Genomic DNA, 27,876 nt, shown 5'->3' on the forward strand with positions numbered 1-27,876 from the left:
CAACACAAATAGTTCCGCCGCTGGACTGGTACTGGACTGTTGCTTAGCAACACATAAACTTTTTCCTGACCTCACAATGTCATATGAGTGCACCTACAGGTGTGCTGAAGTATCTAGGCTTCTTCTCTTCATCCTCTTCTGAGGACCAAACATCATTTAATTCAAATGTTATTTCTAGAAACAACACATGGACATCTACGTTTATACAGCATGGACCTTTAATGACCTGTCTGATGTTTCTCACCCTGATGGTCTTCACCGTTGCAATGCTGCTGTTTGCTTTGGTGAGCAGCGTGTTAGCTCTGTTAAGGCACACGTTTAACTGAACCCAAATGCAGACACTGAGATATAAAACTGGTTGAAGGAGTAGTTAATTGTAAAGTTGAATCTGGTAGAGGGAGGTGCTGGGCTGAGCTGAACACCAATCCAGGGGGTCCAGGGTAACAGGACCTGAGCCAAAACAAAGTAGACAGGAATCCAGAGGGTCCAGAGAACGGATGAATCCAGGGATGGTTCAGGAGCACAGGAGGGGATGGCAGAGGAAAATATGATTAGTCAAGGTTTAAAACAGGTTTCCAAATATATGATGCTGTAACAAGACTGATGGTGGTAGCTGAGTCTGTGATCTGGAGGTGTGCTGAAGCTGAAGTCTGGTATTTATAGTATTATAGTATAGTATATATTTAATGAGTGAAGATGAGAACATCAAAGTTGTGTAAAACATTTGACAATAAATTGTTGAAATAGTTGAAATAAAGCAGAATCATCCCTGAAAGTTTCACTTCTCTCTTTTTAGAGAATTCATCTGTGTTAATTTTGAGAACTTCATAAACTCAGGTGATAAATTAACAATGAACAAACAGGATGGGCATAACCTTCTTTACAGAAATTAAAGGACACAGAAACAAAAAGTTCATCTAAGCAGAGGTGCACACTGTACAGTACACATGCCCCCCTCCTCACTCTGCTCTCTGATGTTTGTCTGTGCACATGATTTACGGCCTTGGTTTCCTTCTTGGCAGAGGCAACTGTGGGTGTTGCTCTCACTGGGATGTCACTGTTTTGTCCTTTTTCCTTTCAAAGCCAACAGACTTTTTGTCAAGTGTTTTAAGTGAATTGTGAAATCCGTCTGTTTCTGACCTTCCCAGGCACAATGCGGCTTCATTTAGATGAGCCGTGCTTTAGGAAGCATTAAGTTTTACCGGGAGCCGCTTTAAGTGTTCCCTTTGGTTCTTAGTGGATGACAGAGGAGCCTGTTTGTTGCATTGAGCTGGAAGCCGCCCAGCATTTCTCTACCTGCTTTTAAAAGGACTAATAAAGTTGTAATTGAAGCATCTCGGAGCATTTTCTGCAGCGGGATGATGGGTAACAGGGAGGAGGAGACGAGGTGTCAGTGTCTCTGATGAGGAGGATGAAAGTGTGAGAGTATGTGCTGTTTTGTGTTTTCTGTGTGTGGATATTTGTGCAGTACACAGAGCATCTCTTACCTTCAGGCTACATTCCAGAGCCTGGGCTGTGGTGTTTGGGCTGGCAGAGGCACGGAGGGGGAGGGAGGTGAGGGGAGGGGAGGGGGTGGAGGAGAGGGGAGGAGTGAATGGAGTTATGTCTCAATAACTCAGAATGACAAAAAATCTACAAAATAAATTCCAATACAAACTCAGAAGAAAAAAACAATGACATAAAATTAAATACATACAGTATATATATTTGTAAACAAAAGACACGTATCATTGTTTTAATAAGAGCTGAACCAGTTCCCAGAGCAGTACAACATACATACAAGAGTTAACTCTGCCACACTGTCACAGATCACCACAGAGTCTTATAAGCAGGTCTGAATGGGTCTGAATGGGTCTGAGCAGGTCTGAACAGGTCTGAACAGGTCTGAGCAGGTCTGAGCAGGTCTGAGCAGGTCTGAGCAGGTCTGAGCAGGTCTGAACAGGTCTGAGCAGGTCTGAACAGGTCTGAGCAGGGCTTAAGTCCACTATTCCCTCTCTTTTAGCTCTGTGTTTGGTCTCCACAGGCTCCTATGAGGCTCTGCTATGTTCACCAGCTTCTCTCTGACGCTGTCTGTCTGCTGTTTGCTGCTGAGCAGGTAGTGCACAGTGGCACGTTTTACAGATGTTTCTCTGAAAACATCTGGATGCTGCATCCAAACACAATGCCATGAGAACAGTGGGAGTGAACCAAACAGTAAACAGATAAACACTCAGCTGAAACTCAGAAAGCTCAGTAAAGCTGAAGGGAGCTGCAGAATGAGCTGATAATTCTCTGTAGGTTGATGCAACATCATTTTAACATCATTTCTTGTAGAAATCAGACGTTACTGATTTAATCAGACCAGACTCAGAATGAAAATATTTTAAGAAAAGGGACATTGGTTTTATTCTGAAAGAATAAAGGAAAAGGAGCAGCGATTTGGTTGGTCTGCAGCAGTGTAACTGATATTCTCTGGGTGCAAGCCAACAGCTTATATAGACATTGTTTCTCTCATGCCTGAAATGCGTTACATTGAACAGGGGTGTGTCTATAAAGATACAAAATAAAGTGCATATACAGTCTATAAAATAACTCATAGCTACTAGTGAGCGGGAAAAGACACATAAATACCCTATATGCCCCACTGCCTCTAAAACATCTCTCAGGTGTGATTGGTTTCAACAGCACAATCTTCTTACAGGTCAAACTGTGTTTATTTGAACTTTGCCCTGCAGGGCAGCTGCCTGTCTCACACACACAATCCCATCATGCTCCTGTGCAGGGAGAAAATGAGAGGGAAGCAGGGAAGATACGACTACAGTGAGAAAAGATCCAACCTCCTAAACCAGACATTAGGGACTAAAACTATTGAAGATTAAAAAGGGAATATAAGAGACTGTGTTTGTATTATCAGCTGGTGTATCATCTACAGTGGCTTCAGCTCGTTTTCCCCACACCTCCTCTACCCTGGCTTCCTCCTTTCGCTGAAACCTTGGATTTTCTGGCTGCAGTATAGCGTTCTGTGTTCAGTCCCAGCACCTGTTTCTCCTCTAAAGACACTTGGTCATTCATTATTGAACATGCACTGCTGGCTGTAACATCAAACATGTACATGTTCATCAGAGCTCTGTCAGCACTGACGAAATGAAAAAGTTCCGCTTTCCCATGACCTTACCTGATTCATCCCTGAGGAGTCCAGCCAGCTGCTGCAGGTGAGAGGATGGTGAAGGGCAGCGGTTTCCATAGTTACAGCTCAATTCCCACCAACCAAAGAGCCAGGTGTTGGGGGGGTGGACTTTGGGGTGACTTTCTGTTCCTGTTGACTGGGTGGGTGTTTGCTGGTTATACATCGAATGAAATCGGTCATCAGGAGCCAGACTGTCAACCTGATTTATTTTGGCGACCGTCGTCATTAGCGACAGTCTCTCCGGTGCTAACGGACATCACCACAGCTCTGTGGCCCATCGGTGCTATGTGGTGCAGTCACTCACACCAGGAGTGAATCTTCATTAACCATGAGCTCCACTTCAGGTCCTCGTCCACAGTATTCACCACTGTTCTGGAGTGGAAGTGTGTGCATGCGTGTGCATGAGTGTGTATATGTGTTTTAACATGAGCAAGCCTAGAAAGTACATTTTATTATTGCACCGAGAGCGCTCCTCCTCTGAGAATACAGTAATTGCCCGTATACATCGTCCACAGTAGAACGGAGAGCTGTACTGCATTATTTAAGACCAGCTATAGCAACAAGGTTATCAATCATGCTCGTGTGTGTGTGTGTGTGTGTGTGTGTGTGTGTGTGTGTGTTTGTGGTTAATCGTGCATTTACAGGAATGTGTGTATTGAAAGTGTAAACGCATCCCTTCCCTCTCTCTATCCTCCCCTCTCTGTTTGAAGGTCACGGCTGTCTGTTGGGGCTCATTACACTAACAAGCGCTCAGCACGCTCCCTGGGGCTCTGTCAGTGGATCTGGTTTGGGCCAATAGAGGAATTACAGTTCACATACAGGGATACCGGGTATATCTGTGGTCAACGCCAACCCCTCCACACTCCATTCTTCAATTTTTAACCAGGATTTGAAAAAATCAACAGCCTGCTGAGACACGTGAATCCTCCTCTGTGCTTTGATGTACCTCTGAAGTGAGAGGGAGAGGAGACGAATCCTTTGACCACTACAGCAGCAGAAAATAGGCTGAAATACCTCAGAAATAATAGATGAAAATCCAGAGAACCACAGAGAACATCCTCATCATGCTGATTTATGTGTTTGTAGACAACACGTTTCTACATACATGGTTCAGCTCTCCAGCAGGTGTGTCGATGTAAAGGTGGATTCTGATGCTCAATGCTTTACAGAGCAGATGCGCACATTTGCATCCTTTACTACTCCCACTGCACAGTGTAGGCAAACACACAGAGCAGATAGAAGCACATAATATTTTGCTTTTCTTCTGCCTCCGCGCCTGTGACAACCACGGCTAGAGGGATCGTTTCGATCAGTTATCCCTCTGTCCTTCCCACTCTCACGATTTATCAGGAACATCCAGAGGGAATTTTATCTGGCACAAACATTCACTTGGACTCAAGGATGAACTGATTAGAAGAGATTAGAAGAAGTTGTTAAAGGTCGAGGTCAAGATCACTGACAAAACACGCCTTTATGAGGGTCAGCTGTGGCAACCTGATCTAACCCCTGGCTCAGGCGTTAGGTCAGGTTGTCCACAAATCAGAATGTCATTGACGATCCCCGTCTCCTCCAGCCCATGTGTCAAAGATACTGAACCCCAAATAGCCCCTGGTTGATGTTCCAGTGTGTGTATGTGTGTAATGTATTAATGTGTGAGGGAAGTATGGTCAAGCGCTCTGATTGGTTGATAAGACAAGAAAAGTGTTAAGCCAAAAAGTGCAGTCCATTTTTGGTCATATCTCAAGAATTCTTACACAAATTATGACATCATTTATCATAAATGTCTTACAGGATAAAATGATGATGTGATGACATTTTATATCCAAAAGGTCAAAGTTCCACTTCACAATGACATCATAACGATCTGAACACTTGGCCGTTATTCAACTAAGGAACAGAGGAGGAGATTGTGGGCATATTTCCTGCAACTTAACTGGTTGTTGGAGGCAAACAACCTTGTTTTTTCTAGTTTGTGGTGGTTTTGCATCTTCTTGTAGTTGTGTTTCTTTGAAGTCATTTTGGATCTTTATGTAGTCAATCGAGTCTCTGTAGTCACTTTGCATCGCTTGGTGGTCGTTTTTACCTCACTTTGTGGTGATTTTGCGTCTGTTTTTGGTTGTTTTATGTCTCTTTGTGGTTGTTTTGTGTCTCTTTGTGGTTGTTTTGTTTATCTCTGTGGTTGTTTTTTATTTCTTTGTGGTGGTTTTGTGTTTCTTTTTGATGCATGTTGAAAAATCACAATTTATCTATACCAAGTGCGTTAAAACACCAAGGGCTCCTGACCGATGTCTGTGTGTGACGAGTTTGCACTGAGAATATGGTGGAAACGCTGATGAAGGAAACGCTTGATGAATGAACAGATGCCTGCAGTAACAAACTCCAGGGGAACAGCAGCTAACAGGGGTGACATTAGAACTCTCCATAATTCACAGGATTATGTAGCCTTGGTAAAATATTAGCGGCAGTTACAGTCCTGCAAAATTGAGCATCACAAAGGTCTAGATCTGGGTCCATGCTCCATGAAAAATACTTTTTTAACTGTAGAATGTAAAAGGTGGCTGTGGCTCTAGCTGCAACCAACTATTCTTTCCATCACTGTTCATCTGTTTTTTTTGAGCCTTGAAAATGTCAGAAAATGGTGAAACTTATTCATCAAAATTTTCCAGTTGACATCTTTCAAATGAATGAATGTTCTGTCCAGAAGCCACAGATGCTCCGTTTACGATCATCACTACCAACAATGTTTTATTTCTTTTAGATTAATCAATCACATCAATTGAAAATTACTTTTAATCAATTATTTCCTGTTCATGTGCTCATCGATGTATCGAGTCATCAGTAAAAAACTGCTCACAACAATAAGGTTACAAAATGAAATATGCGCAACTGTGTATCAGCAGCTATGAGTTGTTGTTCATATTGTTGTATTGTCTTAATTATATGTGATGTGATGCACTGTAACTCAAGTATAAGTGTGAATATGCATCATCTGTGTCAACACATGTTCATTCATGAACATGAGGCAGATGACATGTGGAATAAACTGACATTAAATCCTTGGCTGTTTTCCTCACGCTTCATTTTCTTCGCTGTCCCTCCTACGCTGTCCTTCAGCACTTTTCCATCCAGAGTAATTGGAGAGAGTGTGTTGGCGGGGTAGTGTTTCGCTGGCTGCTCCCACTGAGCCACTGCCAGCAGCTACTGCTCTGTATCGAGTTCTGTAAAGAGTTGAGATTCAGCCAAACAAACACTGAACTGTGGCTTTGCCCTTGGCATATAGTCACTGCTCTCATTATTTATCCCTTTAGCTTTCTGCCTCCTACTTGCAGCAGTTGGTGATTTAAAGCAATGATTCCCAAAGAGGCCTCCTTTAGGAGGTGTCCAGGGGGTCCACAACAAAACAAAGAGTAGAAGGATTTCACTCTTGCATCAGTCATGAGGATTAAGCAGAGTGAAGGACTGACTCCACTGATTATACATGATAAAACTCGGCGATATGAAGCAGTGATGCAGATCTGTGGTTCTTCCTCAGGTTAAAGATACTGAAATCTGCTCAACGGAAAGGAGGCAGAGGCAAAAGCCAAATGAAAATTACTGCTTACTATGGTTGGAGATATTTGGTATACATCACTACAACATGTACAGTATTTCCAAAATAAAAATCACAACTCCTTCTCCTTTGGTTTGTCTGAGAGTCCTCGCTTCTTGTGGCGACCTGAGTTCAACTCTTTGCTCCCCTGCTCTCTCTTTTTCCTGTCTCTCTTCACTGTCCTATCCAACAAAAAGAGTGTCCTCAGTTCTCATTGTTGTCTCATCTACCTTGCAGTCATGCGGAGGAACCCCTTCATGGTGGACGGCTGCTGTAGGAAAGGGTCCCGCAACGCCCTGCAGGAGCTCTACAACCCCACACAGGTAGGAAATGTGACTCTTTTGACTGGCGTCTGTTCTTGTGTGCTGCCCATACAGAAATGTAATATATGGCATATATGTCCCTATGTAAAGAGTGATGTTGCCATATATTCTCATCTTTTTATCACATACAGTATATAGTATCCTCTGTTTCATATATCTTTATTTTTCATTTATGAAACACCCATAGTAAAATGTGTGTATATTATTATGTGTACATATATTAAAAATATCTATGATGAATTTTTATATACTATAACACATCATCAAAATATTTGTTAATGATTTATATTTAATTTATATATGCAAGTTTATTAAAACAACATAATATAAAAATCCTATATGTTTATATTTTATTATTAATTTCGCATTAACTTTAAACATCTTCACATTTTGTTAAAGTGGTCTCAGACTATTGGACCCTACTGTGTATAATGTCAACATATATGAACAGGCTTTGGGATGGATATATATATTTATGTAACATACAGTATGTCTACAGTATAAGCATATATACATAAACATACACATTTGTATGGGCTGGACATATATGTCAATATATGAAATTGTTCCAATTTATAATTGGTTTCATTTATAATTTTTACATACATGTTTTTATTTTATATGTTCACATACATTTATTTCATATATGGAAATTCAATATATGTGTGTTACATTTGTGTATGGGTTCCTGACCCAGCTGTCAGAGGTCAGACCCAACACATACCTCAGAGGCACTGACCCCCACTTCAGTTTAGCAGTTTTTTTTTTAAAAGTGTGTAAGCACACTGTTTTTAGATTTCCTAGGTTTTCTTTTAGCGCTCTGATTCCTAAACAGATATTGTTGCTCAGTCTCCTCTGACCAGAATATGTGTCAGTGTCTGAATGTCAACCTGGTAGTGACAGCAGTGACCGTCCCAACTCCAGAGGACAGCATTAACATAATGATCTTGTGCAGTCATGGAATGTTACAGGCCCCGGGTGATAAAACCATCTTCAGTCTGCGCATCGCTCAAGGATAGACAGGGAAGAACAAATAAAGTATTAATCATCAGCAGTAGTATTCCTCACTTGTGTCCATGAAGAGCAGGATAGTTGTTGTAGTGTCAGTGTCTGTTCCAGGCAGCAAAGCTTCATTTAACATTTCACAGTTTAGATATGAAGAGTTTGGCAGCCATCTGAGAGCATGACACCAGCTGTTACTACATGGTTACCTGCATGAATCTACAGCATATATATGTGTTTCAGTTTTAATGACTTTTCTTCACTGGTCAGTTTACAGTGGAGGGCGGACAGCAGAATCAGATGGTGATGATGACAAAGGTCTTCGCCTTCTTAGCAGGAAACCCTCTGTTAACTGTTGCTATTAAAGCTGCACAGAGCACTGATTTAATGTTAAAAGACATCCATATTCATAAGATGTGTCCCATCATCAGTAAATATAAATTCATCCCATGTGACCAAATGATTTCTTAAGTTATTTGTCATCTTTAAGAAGTGTACCTGTGATTTATCACTACTCACGCTATTTTGATTTGAGGCTAAAAAGAAGCTTTTTAAGTGTTACGTTAAGCTGTATTGAAAGGACTTCAGATTGTTGTCAAAAGAACGACACTGAGTGGGTGATTGCTAACTTCAAAGAACCTGTGATGCAGCTTTCTTTCAAGTTCTTCTGTTAGCATAGAGCCTCAGTGAACGCTGGGTGCAGTAAATGTGTGATTTTGGTTCATTAATTCTCAGCGTAGGGAGGTTGGGCTGCATGCATTACTTTGCATTTATTCATCAATATGAAGCTGTTTAAGCCTTGACCCCTGGATAGCTCCAGCTAATACCCCAGGAAGTCGCCCGGAAGCAGGCCGGAGGATGGCCGACTGGGAGACAGACAAAGGCTTACAGGATGGTGAGACAGGCAAGGGTCAAAACCAGATGGGCAGGCTGAACAAGTTCAGATATTCACAGGCAGAGACCCAGAACCAAGACATGCTGCACACAGCAACATGACATAACGCTCTGGTGAGGAACAAAGGAGGTGAACTGATGTAGGTACTGTAAGGCTGATCAGGGAATGAGGTGCAGGTGGGCTGGCGATGGGGACGTGGGCCGAGGGGACCTGAGGAGCCATTATACTTTGTATGTATGTTTTTATGTGCTGTATCAATTCATGAATTATTCATATTCACATTTTAAAAGCTCATCACATTGTATATAAACTCATCTGCGTTTTGTAAAGTAGGTGTAACTATATCTTTCAAATGAGACAAAAAGTAATATTTGCAATAAAATGTAGTGAAGTTAAAATATAAAGTGGCAAGAATTGAAATATTCAAGTAAAATACAAGTACAGTGCTTGAGTAGATGAATTGATTTTCCACCATTGACAGTAGATGGCTGGTTTACTGTTTCTCTTCTACATAAACTGTAGTTTTCCTTTTTTAAAAATGAAGTTCTCCAGTACAGATCTCCAAGTGTCCTTGAATGTATCAACGAGGAGAGTTTTCCCAGTTTGTAATGATAATGTAATTCAGACAAAAGGTAAAGCAACTTAACGTTTATTGATCATTGCTTAGCAATCTCATGCAAGTGAACAGAAACCAGTGGAGGCTTCAAAGGTCAATTCAACAACTTCATCATTTAAAAACAGTCAGAAATGATGTAAAGCATGCACACTTTGTAGTTCACGAACCTTTGGATATGTTGGGGCATGGTGGAGGAAAAGCCTGGGCGTACAGAAGGTGAATGTATAGACTGTGTGTGAGTCAGTCTGTCAGTGAGAGTGAGACAGGGGACCCTGCTGGAGGTGATGCTATCACAGTGATGGATGGGATAGTTTCTGCTGCTCTTCTGTTCTGTCATCACTGTCCTCCTCACTATCTATCACGTCATGTCTGCCTGCCTCTTTCCTCTGCAACTAACCCTGGCTTGTCTCTTCTCTCACACCTCCAACTGTCCTTTATTCCCTCCGCTTGGCCTCCTCTGTCTTTTACTGTCTGGTTTCTTTCTGGTTTCTTTTCCTCTGGTGGCCATTTATCACTGAGCACCTTTTAAAAGTATTCACGGGGGGTTGATTGGTTTTCTGGGCAGCTAAGATTAGACCAGGTGCACACAGATCTGCTGTAGGTTAATATTCCGTGGAAGATTTTTCCACACGTCCTCACTCATGTGAAGTCCCATTGATATATTTCTGTGTGCTCAGGGGGGTGTCACTGAAGCTAGAGTAAACTTTAGCAGCTTTAGCAGGGTGCATGGGGTCAGTGGTCAAGAGAGAGCTGTTCAGAGTTAGAACATTTTCTGATTTGGTTTGGGGTTGAGGTGAAGCTAACAAGGTGAGCATTAAAGAAATAAAACAGCTGCTTCAGGAGCTATTTCTTGGCAAACAACAGTCAGCAACACCGCAACCCGGCCAAAACCTTAACCAAAGTGCTTTTGGTGCCTAAACGTATCCACAGACGAGACTGTGGATCAGGGCTGGATCTAGAGAAATATTCATGGGGTGGCAAGAGGGTTCAATGGAGACTGTAAGGCATGGCAGAAATATATACACAGTATATGCTGATTTTATCACATGTATTAATATTTACTTAGATAAGTGCTCTGGCCCTGAGAGCTCAAGACATAGCTAAAGAAAAACACATGCAAACAGATGAAAGAATCTATCTATCTATATATATATACACAGTAAATATACAGTGCATTCAGAAAGTATTCAGACACATTTTGTTAAGTTGCAGTTTTATGCTAAAATAAAAATCTACACTCATAAAGCTAAAGCAAAAACAGAATTTTAGATTTTTTGCAAATTTATTAAAAAGGGAAAAACAGAACTATCACACTGACATAAGTATTCAAACATGGCAAAGTCATTTTCTCTGAGCTTCAATTTAAAATTGTGGCAAAAGTGCAAACTCTCAGGTACTGAGCTGTGAATGAGCTTTTTATTTCAGGCTTGAAGCAAGTGATTCAGGATTATTATCTGTCTGTCATACAATCAAACACGAGTCACTAATACTGAATAAAACACACTTCAACACATCAACCTGCAGCTGAACTGTATGTCTATCAGTAGAAGTTAGCCTTGTATGTGAGGCGAATGTTCAAATATAGAGGAGAATATTTCATTCATCACCATGTAGAATTTTAAAATCAACTGGAGACACAATAAAAACTTTTCTTTCTTACTGTGACTTGAGCATGAATATAGTGTATGCTGAATTAGCACACACACCCACAACTAGAGTAAATGATTTCAGCCCCTTTAACTGACACATTTGTATCTGGATTGTCTGGATAAGGTAAACTGGTTGTTCATGCACACCCAACACATTCTACTCTACAATGCTATTAATGCTCATTTGTTGACAAAATCACTAGCTCGTAATCTGCATACTGAGATCTGAGGTATATGAAGTCAAAAATGTAGGTTTTTATAGGTTCTCCTCTGGTTTTAATACGTCAGGGTGAAAAACTCCTGTTTCACCAGAATATCAGCTTTAAACCAGCTGATATTCAATGTTTTTCCAAACTAAATATAAGTCTCTTTCACATTGTCCAGTCAAGGCGTCTTAACCTCTGGCCTCAGGGTCCAGTAGGCAGGGAGCAGTGACAGAGATTCTCTCGTTTCTTTAATATCAGAATGAGCTGATTTGCAAAATGCAAGTAACGTCCAAAGTGAATGAAGTGATGTGGCCTCACACAGTCAGATATCATCTAACTACAGAGAATGAAACCTGAAACAGTCATAATCTTTCCTCCTTATGCAAATATTTGTCTCTTCCTCGCAGTAATCGCAGACTGGCTCACAGAGCCATGTAGACTCCATTATTACCCATCCACAGCCTGGATCACTGTTCATTACTGAGACACCAGAGCTGAGGCTGGTGACTGACTCAAGGCTAATGTGAGGACTGGTGTCACTGTAATGGAAGAATGTGTTCATGTGTTCAGATGTAGTTATACTGTTTACCTGTGTTTTAGAGGATGAGATGGAAAATGGTGTTTGGGACAAACAGAGATTTTCCCCCGGGACGAAAGGGTTTTTATAATGTTTATTTATTTATTTCAAATTATACAACAGTTAGCTCCAAGACGACAGGCATTCCATGAGTGCTGATATAGAGTACAACAGCACTGGGACTTTTAACTAACCGTTAATTAGCGTCACATTAACCATCGTTATCTATCTTAGATATATCATAGATATATTTCCAGAAATAACATTTGAATTAAATGATGTGTGGTCGTCAGAATTGGATGAAAGTAAAGCGCCTGAATACTTCAGCACAAGCTTGTGTACAGGTCAGGACAATGTTTATGTGTTGCTTAGCAACAGTCCAGTGCAGTTGTAGAACTATTTGTGTTAGCATTACCAAAAAAATTATAAAATAAAAACAAATCATAATCTGTTGTTGTCTACTGTTCACTAACATGGCGCTCGTACAACTGTTGAATAAAAGCAGTCACACTGGAGTGAGTGATGGTGTACCGAATATCAGCACGGCTGTGATTCGGTCGTTGGTACGAGGCTGCGGGACTATCACTAAGCAAATGGCAAACTGAAGCTGGCTGACTACAATGGAGCACGTCTTATCATGCTGTTACCATAGTTACTATCACTCAGCAAACCTGAATTGTTGTGGTGCAAAACTCGGCATAACACCAGTCCATCTGCCCCCTCAGTCATCTTAACCATAGTAAACATATCTTGTACATGGACAGTGGTATGTATGCATGCACCACAGTTAATCTGAACATCGGGGGGGTTCAGTCTGATCAGTAGCTGCAATACTGGGAATCACTAACAACAGCGAATACCAGGCATCGAGTGGTTAATCAGGAGTCACAGGAAGATTCCCGGTGGTTGTTGGGCCCCAAAGGTGAGGGTGAGAGAGAGAGAGAGAGAAGGAGAGAGATCGAGATCTGTGTGTGGTGATCAGCTCTGTGGAGCAGGCTGCACATTTCACTGTGGTTCTCATGTCTGCCTTCCTAGAAAACTACATTCAGTTGAGTCCTGCTCACTGTTTCTGTGTTTGTATCTTCACAGCATCGGTAGTTTGCCCAAATACTTATGTTTACATTTCCTGACACGACCCTCTCCTGGTCTTTAAATGACTGTAGGACTGTCGTATGAAGTGGAATAAAGCTGCACAACAAACCATTGTAAGGAATGGAAAATGGATTGCATTTACATAAAGCTTTTCTAGTCTTAACGACCACTCAAGGCGCTTTACACTCATTCACCCTCTCACACCCATTCAGACAGTGCTTGCTATATACACAGCGCAGCTCCACCCCACAAACTCACACACTGATGGTGCATCGATCAGGGGCAATTTGGGGTTCAGTATCTTGCCCAAAGATACTTCAACATATGAACTGGAGGTTAGTCGTGCATAGAAAGCATCCTGTACGTCTCCTGTCCATCTTATAGTCAGAGTTGTTTCTTTTAACCATGATCACCATCTTTCCTTAAGGGTTGTTGTTTAAACAAACGCATAATGATGAAAGTAGCAGATCAGGAAACACTTTCTCATTTCTAACTTGAGATTGATTCATTTCTCGACCTTGGAAACAACAGTTGACAAGGTTGTGTGACGTGATGAAAAGAACAGCTACTGTACAGACCTCATTGTGAGATTGTTTCAGCTCCCACCGAGGTCAGACAGGAACTTCCTTCTGGACATTTTGTGTCTTTATTTAAGAGGAGACAGTGGAGTGATGAGAGGAACGGAGTGGAGAGTGATGGGCCGAAAACATTCTCAGCTGAGTTTAACTTGTGAACCGAGAGACCTTTAAGGAATAACTACACCCACAAAACATCCAGAGCAATTAAAACAAGATTTAACACAAACCGTAGCAGTCGTCTAGACTACAGACAGGCTGAAACAAACAGGAGACACTCATTTTTAAAATGCCTGCCATGATTGACATGTGATCAGAGGACATGAAAGACTACAGCCATGCATGTTGTTATTCATACACTGAAGAAGGTCGGGGTCAGCTATTGCATCCTGTGTCCCCTCACATCCTCACTCCTCCGCTGCAATTGCTGGGAAGGATGGTATGGACTTACATCTACATCGCCATGACAACTGGGCTACTTCATATGAATTGCTTGTTCAACTGTCATGTGAAAGTGTTTCCCTGCTGAAAGGGGCTCCAGGTCTGGAAACTCTTACAGGGGATTATTTTGGTAAATTACCGGTCCCTGAGTTCCCCAATCACAATGTGATGTTCCTTCCACTGCTGATCTGGGTTTGGGTCGCCATGGCAGCAGGCAGTAATAGTAGGGATTCCAAGTGATCTGGTTCTGTCCCAGGGAGGAGGCATCCGCAGGACTGGGCTGATGCTGAAACAACTTTACTGGGTCATTTCAATTTGAGGTTCTACTTCCACATCCCTGTGGACAAAACACATTTTGTCCCCTGACATCCATAGTATTCTTCTGTCAGTCGATACCAACAGCTCCTGATCATCAGGCGTGAAAAGGAGGAAACCTGGGGAATTTAGAGACTGTGACTTCAGGCCCAGGTTGGATTGTGTCAACTGTGTTCATCCAGGAAAAGGTTGGAATTTCTCCAGATGAAAATTTGAGAGAAATGAAGAAGTCATCAGTCCTGATGTCATTTTAGCCTTTCAGAAATGAGTGTATTCAGTGAAGAGAGTGTCTGTTCAAATAGATACCTGATGTTTCACCGGCTGCAGATATCTGCTAACGCCACACAGTCTTCACATTAGTCGGGTGTGTGTGCATGTGTGTGTGTGTGTGTGTGTGTGTGTGTGTGTGTGTGCATGTGTGTGTGTGTGCGCGTGTGTTTTCTCACACTTCCTCTCTGGGGGCACCCAGGGCCAGATTATGCAGGAACACAGCAGCAGAGACTGGCATGGACTTGAAAGAACTGTCACACCTTTCACCCACAGCAAAGCAGCCAAAGCAGCTGTCTGAGCGCTGCTCTGCTGTAAAACCATCAGACCACAGTACAGCCGTACACTGTGTATGTGTGTGTGTGTGTGTGTGTGTGTGTGTGTGTGTGTGTGTGTGTGTGTGTGTGTGTGTGTGTGTGTGTGTGTGTCTGTGTGTCTGTGTGTGTGGATAAGTCATTCTGGGTTTAAAGACAAAGGGTTTTAGAGGAGGCTTTACTCCTTTTGTCTCTGTCTATCTCTGGAGGCTGCTTATGAGCAGAGCTGAAGAAAGGAGGTGAAAGGAGAGAGACAAAGGGATTCAGAGGAGATGATGCTCTGTTTTTCTCTGAGAAGATAAACTGTGAAGAGAGAAGAGAATGTGCATCACAGACGGCCACAGAGAACATGGATAAACAAGATTTTTACTTTCAATATGATCAAAGGAGAATTATGTCTTGATCTTGACATTACAGGTGTGTTTTCTTGAAATTATGAAAGAATTATGACCACCCGCACTGGATTTTATGTTCGTGTTTTTCTAAAATTTGCTGTTTTTCACTCTGCAGGAGAAGCTGTTCTCTGTGGTTTAAAACAAACACAGAGGAAATGTTTCAGCATCAGTAACAGAGTTAACAGAAAATTAAAATTTACACACCAAAACAGTATAATTAAACGACATAGTGTTAAATCATTTAAGTTCATTCAGCTTTGAAAGTTTCCCACCAGCCTTAACTAAACTAAAATTTTAAAAGTTGAGTTAAAGATATGAAAAGTTAGTTCAACATTGTTTCTTATAGTGTTCATATAGTATAAAGGTAGATGTCCATATGTTGTTTGATTATAAAGCAGGTCTAGGTTCTATATTAATACTGTGAAAGTATCAAAGCGCTCAGTCCACAGAGAAATGCACACAGCCTGTGTTCAGAAACTGAGCCTTAAAACCAGCTGTCAGAACTTTGTGATGTCACAACAAGACAGTCACTGCCCACGACCATGCCCAAAGCCCCACCCACCTGGACCCACCATCCAACCTTGCAAGATTTGGTTTCTCTGAGTGTTTACCTGAAATCTGCTGCATTGTAAAGGATCACTCTGCTCTGATTGGTTCACTGACCTGTTGTTACTAGAGCTCCAGAGAGAAGCCTGAGAGAAGAGATGTAAAACTACACTGAGATGGTTTTTGGTTCTTAAAACCAGAAATTCTCAAAAATATATCTTCTTATGAATCAACACTTCAAATAAAACACAGAAGAAGAGGAAAAAATACATTGTCCTAACAATGTCAAAATTACACAATGATCACACCAAATATTTGATTAGGTTGTGATTTAAACTTATGATCATGACTTCAGAGACTTTTGACGTCATGACGATATATAATCAGATAATACAATAAAACTCTGATCAAGACTAAACAAGGTATTCAAAAATAATAATTACACTAGCTTTTATTTATTCTTGACCTTGAATTTCAACTTCAGACCAGCTACTGAACAGACTATGTGGTGAGACAATTGTGTCAACTATCGTTTCCAAGGTCTAGAATATTCTTTCCATCGCAACTATTTTATGTTATGTCATGTTCTCGATGGATTTTGAGCTTCTGTGTCTTTTGTTTTCCTGCTCAGCCTCGTGCTGCACATCCAGTTCTTCTTCTGATTATTTGACAGCTACATCACTTCCTGTACTACCAGTCCATTTGTTAGGACAGCACATGTGAGAGAGAACTTGAACTTTTCCAGATTCTGCTTTTACATAGAGAAACAGTTTCCTATAAGTGAAAAGTGAATGGCTCTTTTTCTTGTTTTTCTTCCTCCTCCTCCTCCTCCTCTCTGATTCCTGCCCCCTGAGGGGAAACACACCATGCAGAGAGAAAAAGAGGAAAGTGCTCATGAGAGGAAAAAGAAACTTTGATGGCGCTGAGGGAAAGTCAGAGCAGTTTGTCATTATCTTGTCTGTAGTGCTATAATTATACCCCCACGTTTCTCTTTGAGATATACTGACATACACACACACATACACGCTTTGCGTCTACATATTACTTGTGTAAAGACTCTGGTCTGCAGATGCACAGCAGCACAAGTACACACATGTTATACACAGACAGCAACCACTTGTCTAATACAAAGTGTGCAGCTACATCAGTGAGGTTTCTCCTCTTCTGTCCTGTTCCCAGCACCATTCAGATGTACCAGGTTAAAGTCTGAATGTTTAGCTCAGGTTCTGTGGTGCAGCCACAGGGAGGCTAACTGTCCCCTGGGGAGTCAACACGTCTCAGGTTACAAGTTGAATGTTACTGTGGGACAGGAAGAGTCAGATATGCAGGTGTCTATGGAAGATTTTATTGGACTTTATGATTTATAAAGCAAAGAAGATTCTTCACAGTGGACTCAAAGATGAACAGATAAGATTTTGGTGGTCAAAGTTCAAATGTCAAGGTCACTGTGACCTCCTCACATTCTTGTGCACATTATATATCAGGAACACCAACAGGGAATTTCACTCTATCTGGCACAAACATTTATTGGACTCAAGGATGAGCTTATTAGAAACTGGTGGTCAAAGGTCAAAGGTCACTGTGACCTCACAAAACATTGGCCATAACTCAAGAATTCAAACATTAATTATGTCATAATTAAACACAAATGTCTATAAGGATAAAATTAAGTGATCACATTTTATATCCAAATGGTCAAAGGTCAATTTCACTGTGACATCATAATGTTATGCAAAAACACTTCTGGCCATTATTCAACACTGTAACTCAGGAAGGAGAGATTGTGACCATATTTGAGTGGTTGACTGAGGCAGACAACTGTGAGGTGATAATTCTAGTTTTAGTTCTGTTGTGTTGAATCTTATCCACAAAGATACAGAGCAATTTGCAAACTCGCATAAACATTTACACCTCTGTGGATCCATTTGTGCACATGAAATAGGTAAATAATATTTACATTTCATTTTAAATGCTTTTTTATTTTACGCTGTGATCTGAGTGACACTGTCAATGAGGTTCTCAGAATTAAATGTTTGCTCCCACGTAAAGCTACAATACTAATGGTGGCATCATTACAACACATTTACACATTACACATTTACATTTACTCATTCTGCTGATGCTTCTGTCCAAAGTGACTTGCAAGTGATCACTATCATCACTGCAGTGGCAGTAGGTTGTAGCTCAGGTGGTGGAGCTGAGTCACTTAATGGAAGGCCGGCAGTTCGATTCCCAGTTCTTCCAGGCCGGTATCGTCGGTGTATGTATGGTAGAAATGTGATATATATGTAGCGCTGTTTGTGAATGTGTCTTCCATTGTAAAACCTGTTGAGCGGTTGAGGAGATCAGAAAAGTGCAGACCATATACCATTTAGGAGACTTTGGTCATGGATGTGCCAACATCTGTATCATATGTAAAAGGTTACATATGTACGTATGTAAAAATAACCGAAGGAATAACCGTCAGAATGAAGCTATAACTGCACTTTGTTGCAACCACTTTTGCTTTTTCAGAGAGAAACTGAAACTTACATTTTTCCATATGACCACTCTATTATGTATTACAATTAAAGCTGAGCTCACTGTCCTTATACTCAGATTTGAAAGGCACCAACATCAAGGGCATCGACTGGGAGGACAGTTGTTCTGCCGGAAACTGACCAACAAACAGAAAAGTTCTGTGGTGCTGATATGCATTTGGAGACATGGGGATTTGTCCAGGCCATGGTGCATGATGGGTATGATGTAACACCTGGTTACAGCTGAAAAATTGTGGCCTAGATTGGTCATAAGGGGTTTGATGATGATAACACAATAAAAATATTTGTGCTCATATCACACACACACACACACACACACACACACACACACACACATCCACCACTTCAACTAGAGTTAACTTGTCTTCAACTTTTCACAAGTGAAAATGAGATACTTAAAACATTAAAGAACAGCAAAGTGCATTTAAAGCAGATTATCAATTTTGTAATAAATTTAAATATGAAAAAAGTGTGCTAACTTTGCATTTTAATGTACTGTCTTGAAGTGTTCTTCAGGTAAATACTCTTATAATTAGTAAATTAATATGCAGCACCTTTATAGATGTACTTTAATGTATTCATTAAAAAGTTTATTACTTTTTAATACCAAAAACTGTACAATGCCTTTAAGCAATTTAATCATTTTACATAAAAGTACAAGTTCAGTGGAACACAGAATTCTCTGGGCTTTATGAAATTCATGTGATGAATGTGTGTTTACACTTTTACAAAGCTTTATTTATATATACTGGACAGACAAAACAAGAGTGCGTTGTACAAATATCACGTTTACTATAATGTAATAATGTAAATGAATACAACATTAGTGCTCTTTGATTTTATAGTGAGACACCATCGTCAAGGAGTTGGAGTTGTGTAATAAATACACCAGCAGGTAAAATCAAAAGCGCACTTGTGTGTGTGCGCAGTGGCAATCCTAGCCACGGACAAAGTGTCCATGTAAGTGCAGTCAGGTGTTAAATAAACGCTGTTTGGCTGAATAGGTTTTACAAGAGCGTGTTTAGTTCTTCTACTGTCCACCTGCTGCCGTAAATTTAGTGTGGGACTTATAAAGGACCATCTAATTTGATTTTATCTTATGGGTCAATATATATTTGTTTCTGGTGTAATGGGTAAGGCCTCTGCCTTTCATGATGATGGTTACCTGTTCAAGGTGCACAATGAATCGTTTCCTCGGGTCTTTTTAATGGATCCTTTCCAGAGGTGTGCTTTGTAAAGCTCAGTGAGCTGCAGGCTTGTCTAACTCTGTAGCTTCTGTGTCTCTGAGGAGGTCCCTGTAGCTCCTCACTTCTCCTTGCAGAGTTAGCTGTGTGGAGGAAAAAAGGTCCAGGTCCGGGCCAGAGACTAAGTCTAGACCTCTTCACCAACACTTAACTTTCTACAAAACTGCACTTTTACTGGAGTCAAAAAAGATTTAAAAAAGAAGTCACTGGAGATGATCAGAGTCCAATGCAACAGAATTTATTCTTTTACAAGAACAAACGCGAGATCAGATCCGGATCTGAACTGAAGCCAGAGTGCCTATGCACAATCATATATAGTTCCTTCTTGGGTGGATTCTCCACCTATTTTCTAAAGTGAACCTATAGACGCCTTGGGATCAACGGCCGTGTGGAATTCCCCAAACCAGGCATGCCAGGGCATCATAGTAGGCTCAGGTGTCCAGAAGCCCCTCGTCTACCCTAACTATGACTCCTGTGCCAAGGCGTGTAGTAGGACCAGGCATCCAAGAGCCCCTCCACCACCCTAAACCTAAGGCTCTCGTCCATCCTCATTCTGTGCCTCGCTATGGCTGCTGCTCAAACACCATTGCTCTCAGAGCCCATTCAGACCACTTTTTTTTTAACTTTATTCCCTCCAGCTTCCATTCTATAACAATCCTACTTCAGTTAAAGGCTGGTTCACATACAAATCTAACCTCATTTCTGAGTATAGCTATTCCATTGGATTATATAAGTTTAACATTCAGTATATTTATAATGCATAGTATATTTTAGTGAGAATTTACTACAACAGCTGCTCGATGATAACTCTGCTTCATGGCTCCTGTTGCAGCTCATGCTGCAGGAAAGAGAACTGTTAATGCTGTTGCTGTTGTTTCCCCTGAGGGGCACAGGGGTTTGTTGACCTGTTTTGTCCTGTTAACATTGAACATATTCGTTGAAAATTCAGTGCTTGGCTCAGAGTTAAATCTCCTTTAGGGTGGAAAAGCATCACTTAGACCATTAAAACCTCTGCTTGTGAAATTCTCACAAAGGTCTGTTAACTGCTCCTTCAGGCAACGTGAGACCTCTGGGTTTCACTGAAGATTTTACTGACAATCATTCCTCAAATGCCTAAATATCCACACCTCCATCAGATTTCTGTTTGGCAACAGTGAGTCATCTATCTGATTTTAAATGATCACATCAATATTGACGTGACTAACTGGTGCTGAGAATTGAATAAGAATTGGATAGAAACCCAGCTTCAAATTATGCATCTGTCCTTACTCTGTGTGTTTGTTTGGCCTTGTTGGCTCCAGCAGTGAAGCTCAGTGCTTTTAGCCTCTGGCACACACACAGTGTCCATTCACCACCTCCCAGCAGGGCCTTATGTAACAGGCATCATAAACCACAGCACAAAAATCAAGAATCAGTATAGATTCACTGCTCTAAAGTTCTCCTCTTTGCTGCTTTTCTAAAAGTTTAGGACGTTAGAAAAACTGGCCTCTGGCTGAAAGGTTACTGGTTTGAATCCCAGCAGCTGTGTGTAAATTCAAATGTAGCTTAATCTGAATGTAGAGTGAGTTATATTATATACTTAAATTCAAAATGTACACCTCCACTGAGTGGGTGTAAGTCATTAACAAAACACTGAAACACATTATTGGAGCGACGTGAAAAAAATAATTTGCATTAATGTAACATTGACAGCAAAACTAATGTTAGCTTATCATCACTTCATGTCAAACCTATAACCTCTAGAAGCTTTTCTAAGCAGTGGGCTACTCACCTGTTATTTAGAGACTGTCCTCCTGTAAAGAACGAGTCCATAGTTCATTGTGCAGCAGGTTTTTATGACCCATAGTTAGGTTTTGTTGCCAGTGGTTGTAGTAATTATGACAGGAGCAAAGAAAAAGCGCAGTGACATAGGGTAAAGAGAGATAAAGTCTACATCAGGAGGAGGTTGTGGTGGATGGAGGAATATGACACAGGAGAGTGTTGTTCGTTTCCCATGTGAAACTAGCTGTTTAATGTCGTTTGTATTATCCATGACTGTTCATTGTTATTAATGTAACCATGTCAACAAAGATTGTCTAATGTTGAGGAAGTATTTATTATTAATTATTAACCCTAACCCAAATCACCATCTTTTTCTAAACCTAACCAAGCCATGACCGTTAGTATCCATGGCAGGGGATCAATAAACCACCCTCGGTACAGTCAGCATGTTTATTGTGGTAATCATGACAACCGGGCTATTTTAGGACACACTCCATTGGGTCGTATCAGAGGGTTGACGAAAACGACCTGTGCGGTTGTTCGGGTTGGAGGAGTTGTTGTCATATATGATATCAGAACAGTGATTTTTATGATGCATTCACTCATAATGGGAATTGCTGATTGCGCCGATTGATTACTTGTAACAGAAATACCTATTTGTTCCCATGTGTTTCTCTATGGGTCGTTGCTCTCACTGCCTTCACAGCAGAGATTCAGGGAAACGAGAACCAAACAGCATATAGTTCACCAGTTTAACAGTTTTACTGAATCATTTCAAACACTTTTCTCTGAGTCTGACCCAAACTAAACACAGAAAGTAGCCACCTGTAACAGCCATGTTAGCTAACTGCATAAGGATGTATATATCTCAGTAAATACTGCCATTGTAATGTTGGATCACACTGAACATGTCAGCAGATGTTAATGTTTGTTAATGTCAGTTACACATTTTGCGGTCATTATAATCACTTCTCTCTCAGCTACGGAGAATTGAGCGTTTGGTTCAGCCGGCCCCTGCCTTTTCTTCCAGCTGGTTGTGAGGAGGTGATGCAATATCTGCGGGATGATGATTATGATGATGATGATGATGATGATGATGATGATGATGATGATGATGATAAGCACTGGAAATTAATTAGCTATAAGTCACTCACACAGTCGGTGTCGCTCTCACCTGTGGACATTTATTTGGAAAGCTGTAGGAGGCTGGTGCAGATATGTTTTAATGGAAATATGCCAGATTGAAATATATTGAAATTTTCCTTTAAGGTGTCGATTTTTGCTGAATTTTGTGTGTGGATGTAGTTACTGTTCATTACTGTAGCTCCATGTTACAAACACTTTCCCCTTTATAAAGACAGCCATGGTTAGTCAGTTTAATAATCTTTGATGTATGAAGTAATGAGGTTTTATTTGATGGAAAAAAACAATGTTATAAAATCATGTTGACTAATTCACACATGATACAGTTAATTACAGTTAACTCTGTCCCAACACCAGTTATTTCCAACAGCGCCCATTAAGACTGCAAACATGTGGAGGTTTCTCAGAGCTCACTGGACAATAAAGCTGCATTTCCACTGCAGGAACTTTCCCCAGGAACCAGGAACCTTTTGACTGGTCAAGTATTTACAGCATTTTATTTCACCCGCAAAAGTCTGCAGCAAGCAAGCGAGCACTGAGAGAGCAAACACATTTTCCACACTGCAAAACAGGTCAGGGAGAAGGCAAAAAAACTGAAACAGGACTTAAACAAAATAAAGGACCACAACAACTGGAGTGGCTAGGAGTCAGGAGCTGCCGTTGCCATGGCAATGTGAAAATCTGCCCAGAATTTGGCTTCTACATGGCTTAAAACAATTGCAAATTATGAGAAAACCGTTACTTCTTTTCAAAAACCGAAAACACCGTGACAGACACTGAAGCCAGAAGTTTCTTACAGTCTCTATTTTATTCAGATATTCCTTAAAATGAGTGAGTAAGCTCAGTGCGAAGACAGAGTGAGATTCTTTTGAAAAAAAAAAGATGATTACATTAGGTGTCAATGAGAGTGAGACAGGTATTGCTGCCGGACTCGGCACCCCCGTTTAAATTTTGTGCAGAGCCTGCCTGTCAAAGTTACATTTTATGAATCTCAACAACTATGTCTACATTTTCAGAAATAATTATTTGTCTCTTTTTTACGGTTTGGCCGTGAGCTCGAGTTAAAAATAAAAATAAAGGTTATTTTTTACTGCTTCACGCACTCTAGCCAACTGATGCTGTCACTCTAACTTTGAAGAAAAAGTGATTTGCACTCCTCCTTTGAGTGCTCATAGTTTGAAAAGTTTACATGTTATGTAAAAACAGCATTTTTATAGTTTGAATCACATTTCTACGTGCAGGTATGAGAGAGCTGGGTGACTCAGAAAAAAGGTGAAATTTTGTAGAAAAAAGGTGAAATTTTGTGGGTTTTTAAAGAAAATTCCAATGCATTTCTAATGCATTATTTATTCCCAGTATTTTGGGAATAACTTTGGGAAAAATTGGAATTTTAACACCAAAAGTCATAGCACCTCTTTCGGGATCAAGATGCACGTTTTGATGTATATATTACTGGGGTTTTCTCAAAGCTGCGGCACTCCTCTCAGCTATTCTAGCTGTAGAGGAGTGCCTCGGAGCTGAGCACCCGTGGCACTAATAAAAGATGCTAACTATGCTAACGGTTCTGATCCGTCTGCTAGTCTCTGAATCTGGTCTCAACAGACTCCTCATCTGAGTCTGGGTCTGACTGAGGCTCAAACATGTGGCTGAGTCTCTCTGATGTTTCCTCCTCTAACCATCTTGATGCTCTCTGCTCTTTCACCTGTCCACCTGGAGCAAGCAGGAAGTAAGAGGAGATGAGCTTCAGACTCAGTTTTTATGTGTGAAAACCATGTTAAACTAAATATGAATCATAGCAAAGGATTTTTATAGAGTTTAAACCAATTCTGGAGGATGCAATGTATTTCTCAAAATCTTGAATAAAAGGATGATACTTAATATTTGTCTTGGCAGTGTCAGATATTATTCTAATCAGTCCCATTAAGAAGAGCAGTAATAATATTCGCCCTGAATCCAATATGCTGTAAACTTAGACGTCTTTATATCTGATGATTAATCAAACCAGCCTATAGGCAGATTATCACCCACAGCTGGACTGCTGTGGAGCAGCAGACCGTGGTGAATTGTCGGATTATGTTTTGATGAGGAAGGTGCAACAGTTAGTACTGATTCTATACTCAAACATTAAATCAGCTGCTGCAACAGAAGTAACAGTGTTAAAGCTTTTAATGAAATTATTGAAAAAACGAATGTAAGAATTATCCCATTATAATTTTTGTTATTAGGCCATATTTTTTTTGTGTACGATTGAGATGCGTTTGATTAATACATTTTCCCCCCAGCCCCCCTTCCTTCAGTATGCCTCTGCGTGAATGTGTGGAGCTGAATGTGTAAAGGTCTTTCCGGTGTCACAGTGGGTACAGGTGATCAGCAGCTGGTGTGTTTCAGCGCCGGCCCTCTGCTGGTCCCACATCTCATAAATGACATTATGGAAAACTAATGTGCGTCGGGCCTCAGTGGAAATGATGAATCCACCTCGTAAACTGTGGGCATTGTCAAGATTTTATTGGATGGCTTCACCTTGTCGCCTTTTACAGACACAGGTGAAGCATTACGCAGTAGAAAAACAGATGTGTCTGTGTGTGTGTGTGTGTGTGTGTGTGTGTGTGTGTATGTGTGTGTGTGTGTTTGTGTTTGTGTGGTACAGTTGTGCTACACTGGCAGCTTTATTCCTGGCCGCTCTATGAATGCCAGTCTGTAAGCAGAGAGGGTCAGAGACAGACTGCCTTCAGTGCTGAGTGTGAGTGTGTGTGCATGTGTGTGTGTGTGTGTGTGTGTGTGTGTGTGTGTGTGTGTGTGTGTGTGTGTGTGAGAGAGAGAGAGAGAGAGAGAGAGAGAGGTGCTTTGATGAATCCTATTGATCTTTGTTTGGATGACTTCACAGCCAGCAAGAGGAGGGAAGCAGATGCACAAACAGAAGACGAGTCCTGCAGACTGATCAGGTTTTAGACAAAACTCCAGCATCACCAAACTCACAGCAGAGTGATGATCAATTCTCAGGCAGATCTTTGCATAGGCTTAGATTCACCAATTCTCCTAGACACTGTTTTTATTTGTATTTTGTCTGACGATATGTTGCTTGGACATGTCTGTTTCCAAACATGTCCAAGTCTTCCAGAGACAGAGTGTAAATACTCCAGAATAGCCGCACAGAGAATAAACAGGGCTGCACAATTAGTTGACTGCTGTGGAGTTTGAATAGGAAGCAGTTTTTATATTTTAGAGGAAAAGATGTTTCAGGCAGCTCCTGATGCTCTACACAATCCCTGGGCTGCGAATCATGATGCATTAGCACCGCAGTTCCTCCCCAGCACTATTTACAACATATTTCTCAATTATATACATTATCTACAGAAAGCTGTATCCAAATGTATGCTAATTCAAAGTACCAGTGCCATTAAACTGAACCAGTTAAATTTAGCACAATCCCATGGTAGGCTAACTGTTAGCTTCCTCCACATTTCCTTTCAAATGTTTCAGTGGGATTTTTGTTCACGCTAATTAATAGTTGATGGATAAGTTCAACAGATTCTATGTTTTAATTAGAGCAGAACTCTGTGTCTGTAGTAAATTTCATGGCTGGACGAAAGTGATGGAGTAACCCAGCATGAGCCGTGCTGCTAGCTTGGGTAATAAGAAGCTCAGAACATAATGTTGCTCTATAACAGTGCTTCTCAAACTTTTTCAGACCAAGGACTCCACCACTATATTAAAAATCACAGAACACCTAACTCCACAAACATTCCCAAAACCATTTTTTTTCTTCATAGTTTTTTGTTTTTTGAGGAGGAGAATGAGGAGTTGAACCAGGGACTAGCTCAGTGCATGAGCACCCATATGGTATGCGCCCTGACCAGTCAGCTATCAGGTCACCCTTGCTCAAGTCAAGAGTTTTACAGCTGTTGCTCAGGCAGCAGAGCAGGTCGTCCACTAATCAGAAGGTCGGTGGTGCGCCGCGTGTCAAAGTGTCCTTGGGCAAGATACTGAACTCCACAATACCAGTATGGCTGTGATGTATGAATGTGTGAGTGTTTGAATGTGGCAAGTATTGTAAAGCGCTCCGTAAGACTAAGAAAGCACCTCACACACTGCACGGCAACAGGTGATGCTATTTATTTAGCATTGAAATTATCAATAAATCGATCAATAAAGTATTCTGATTCTGATTCTGATTAAACTGAACTGGTTAAATTTAGCACAATCCCATGGTAGGCTAACTGTTACCTCCTCCACATTTCCTTTCAAATGTCACTGATCATTTTTGACGTAAATTGTAATAATGTTTGATTTTACACATTAGTCGATTTAACATTGGAAACAACACATACTCACTAGTAGACTTTGTGGTCCCTTAGACAACAAAACAGAAGCTTGTAGGTTCAGCAACAGGTTCGAAGTGGCTGATCTAGTTCTGGTGTTTCCTTGCATGACCAGTCAGACAGTACAAAAAATAGTTTTGGTTTCTGTAAATAATTTCCTCCTTTATGACATCTGTTTATATAACTCACACTAAATCACATTTTATTAAGGCTTAAAGTTATGGAGAATTAAGGGGCGTGGCCTCTTTGAGTGACAGGTAGGTGAGCGTATGTTTGACACAAAGTGGCATGCACCGAAGTCTCAGCTCCACACAGAGGAGGGGCGCCGCTTTGACCATTTGCATTATCTGGGAGTTAGGGGCGGAGTCAGGCACTGCCAAGATGCCAACGGTAGAGCAGCTCACTCTGAGCTTCAAAACCGCTTTTCAGTAACCTGTGGGTCATGTCACAGAGGCTACGTGCATGTGTATTTACAGTCTGTGAGAAAACCATTGCTCTGTAAAGGAATGTTTGATATGAAAGATACAGGCGGATGTGATACAGAAAGAGTTTAACAGCTTAAATCTGAGGTAACAACATTAGAAGTCTGGATATGCATAAATTATTTTTAAGACGTAAAGAAAGTGATGTAGTTCTGTGTGCAAAGTTAAACATGACATGGCATCATTTCCCTGAGCTTTTGTGCTGGACCACATGACCTTGGGGTCTATTTAGAAATGTGCAAATTAAAATAATTCATTTTTTATTTACATGCAAATTAAATTAAAAAAAAATTGCCACTCAGTGAACTTGATGCTTTCAGGCCTCCGTGAATGCTTGGTGACAGTTAGCTTGTTTCCCACTTTGTACAGTTTGCAATTCAGCCTTGTCTATACAAACTCATCCTTTCTTCCTTCCATCC

The 27,876-nt window shown here is 40.9% G+C and overlaps 1 protein-coding gene across 2 annotated transcripts in view; it reads left to right on the forward strand.

The window, feature by feature from the left end:
* The window catches only part of chst11 (carbohydrate sulfotransferase 11), a 96,094-nt gene that overhangs the window by 62,100 nt on the left and 6,118 nt on the right, over positions 1–27,876 (forward strand). For both annotated transcript variants that reach the window (XM_022749712.1, XM_022749711.1), the window contains exon 2: positions 6,993–7,078. In XM_022749712.1, coding sequence (XP_022605433.1) covers positions 6,993–7,078 — 86 coding nt within the window. The remainder of the gene's footprint in view (positions 1–6,992; positions 7,079–27,876) is intronic.

This window comes from Seriola dumerili, unplaced genomic scaffold (genome assembly GCF_002260705.1).
Source record: "Seriola dumerili isolate Sdu_G_001 unplaced genomic scaffold, Sdu_1.0 BDQW01000138.1, whole genome shotgun sequence".
Lineage (NCBI taxonomy): Eukaryota > Metazoa > Chordata > Actinopteri > Carangiformes > Carangidae > Seriola > Seriola dumerili.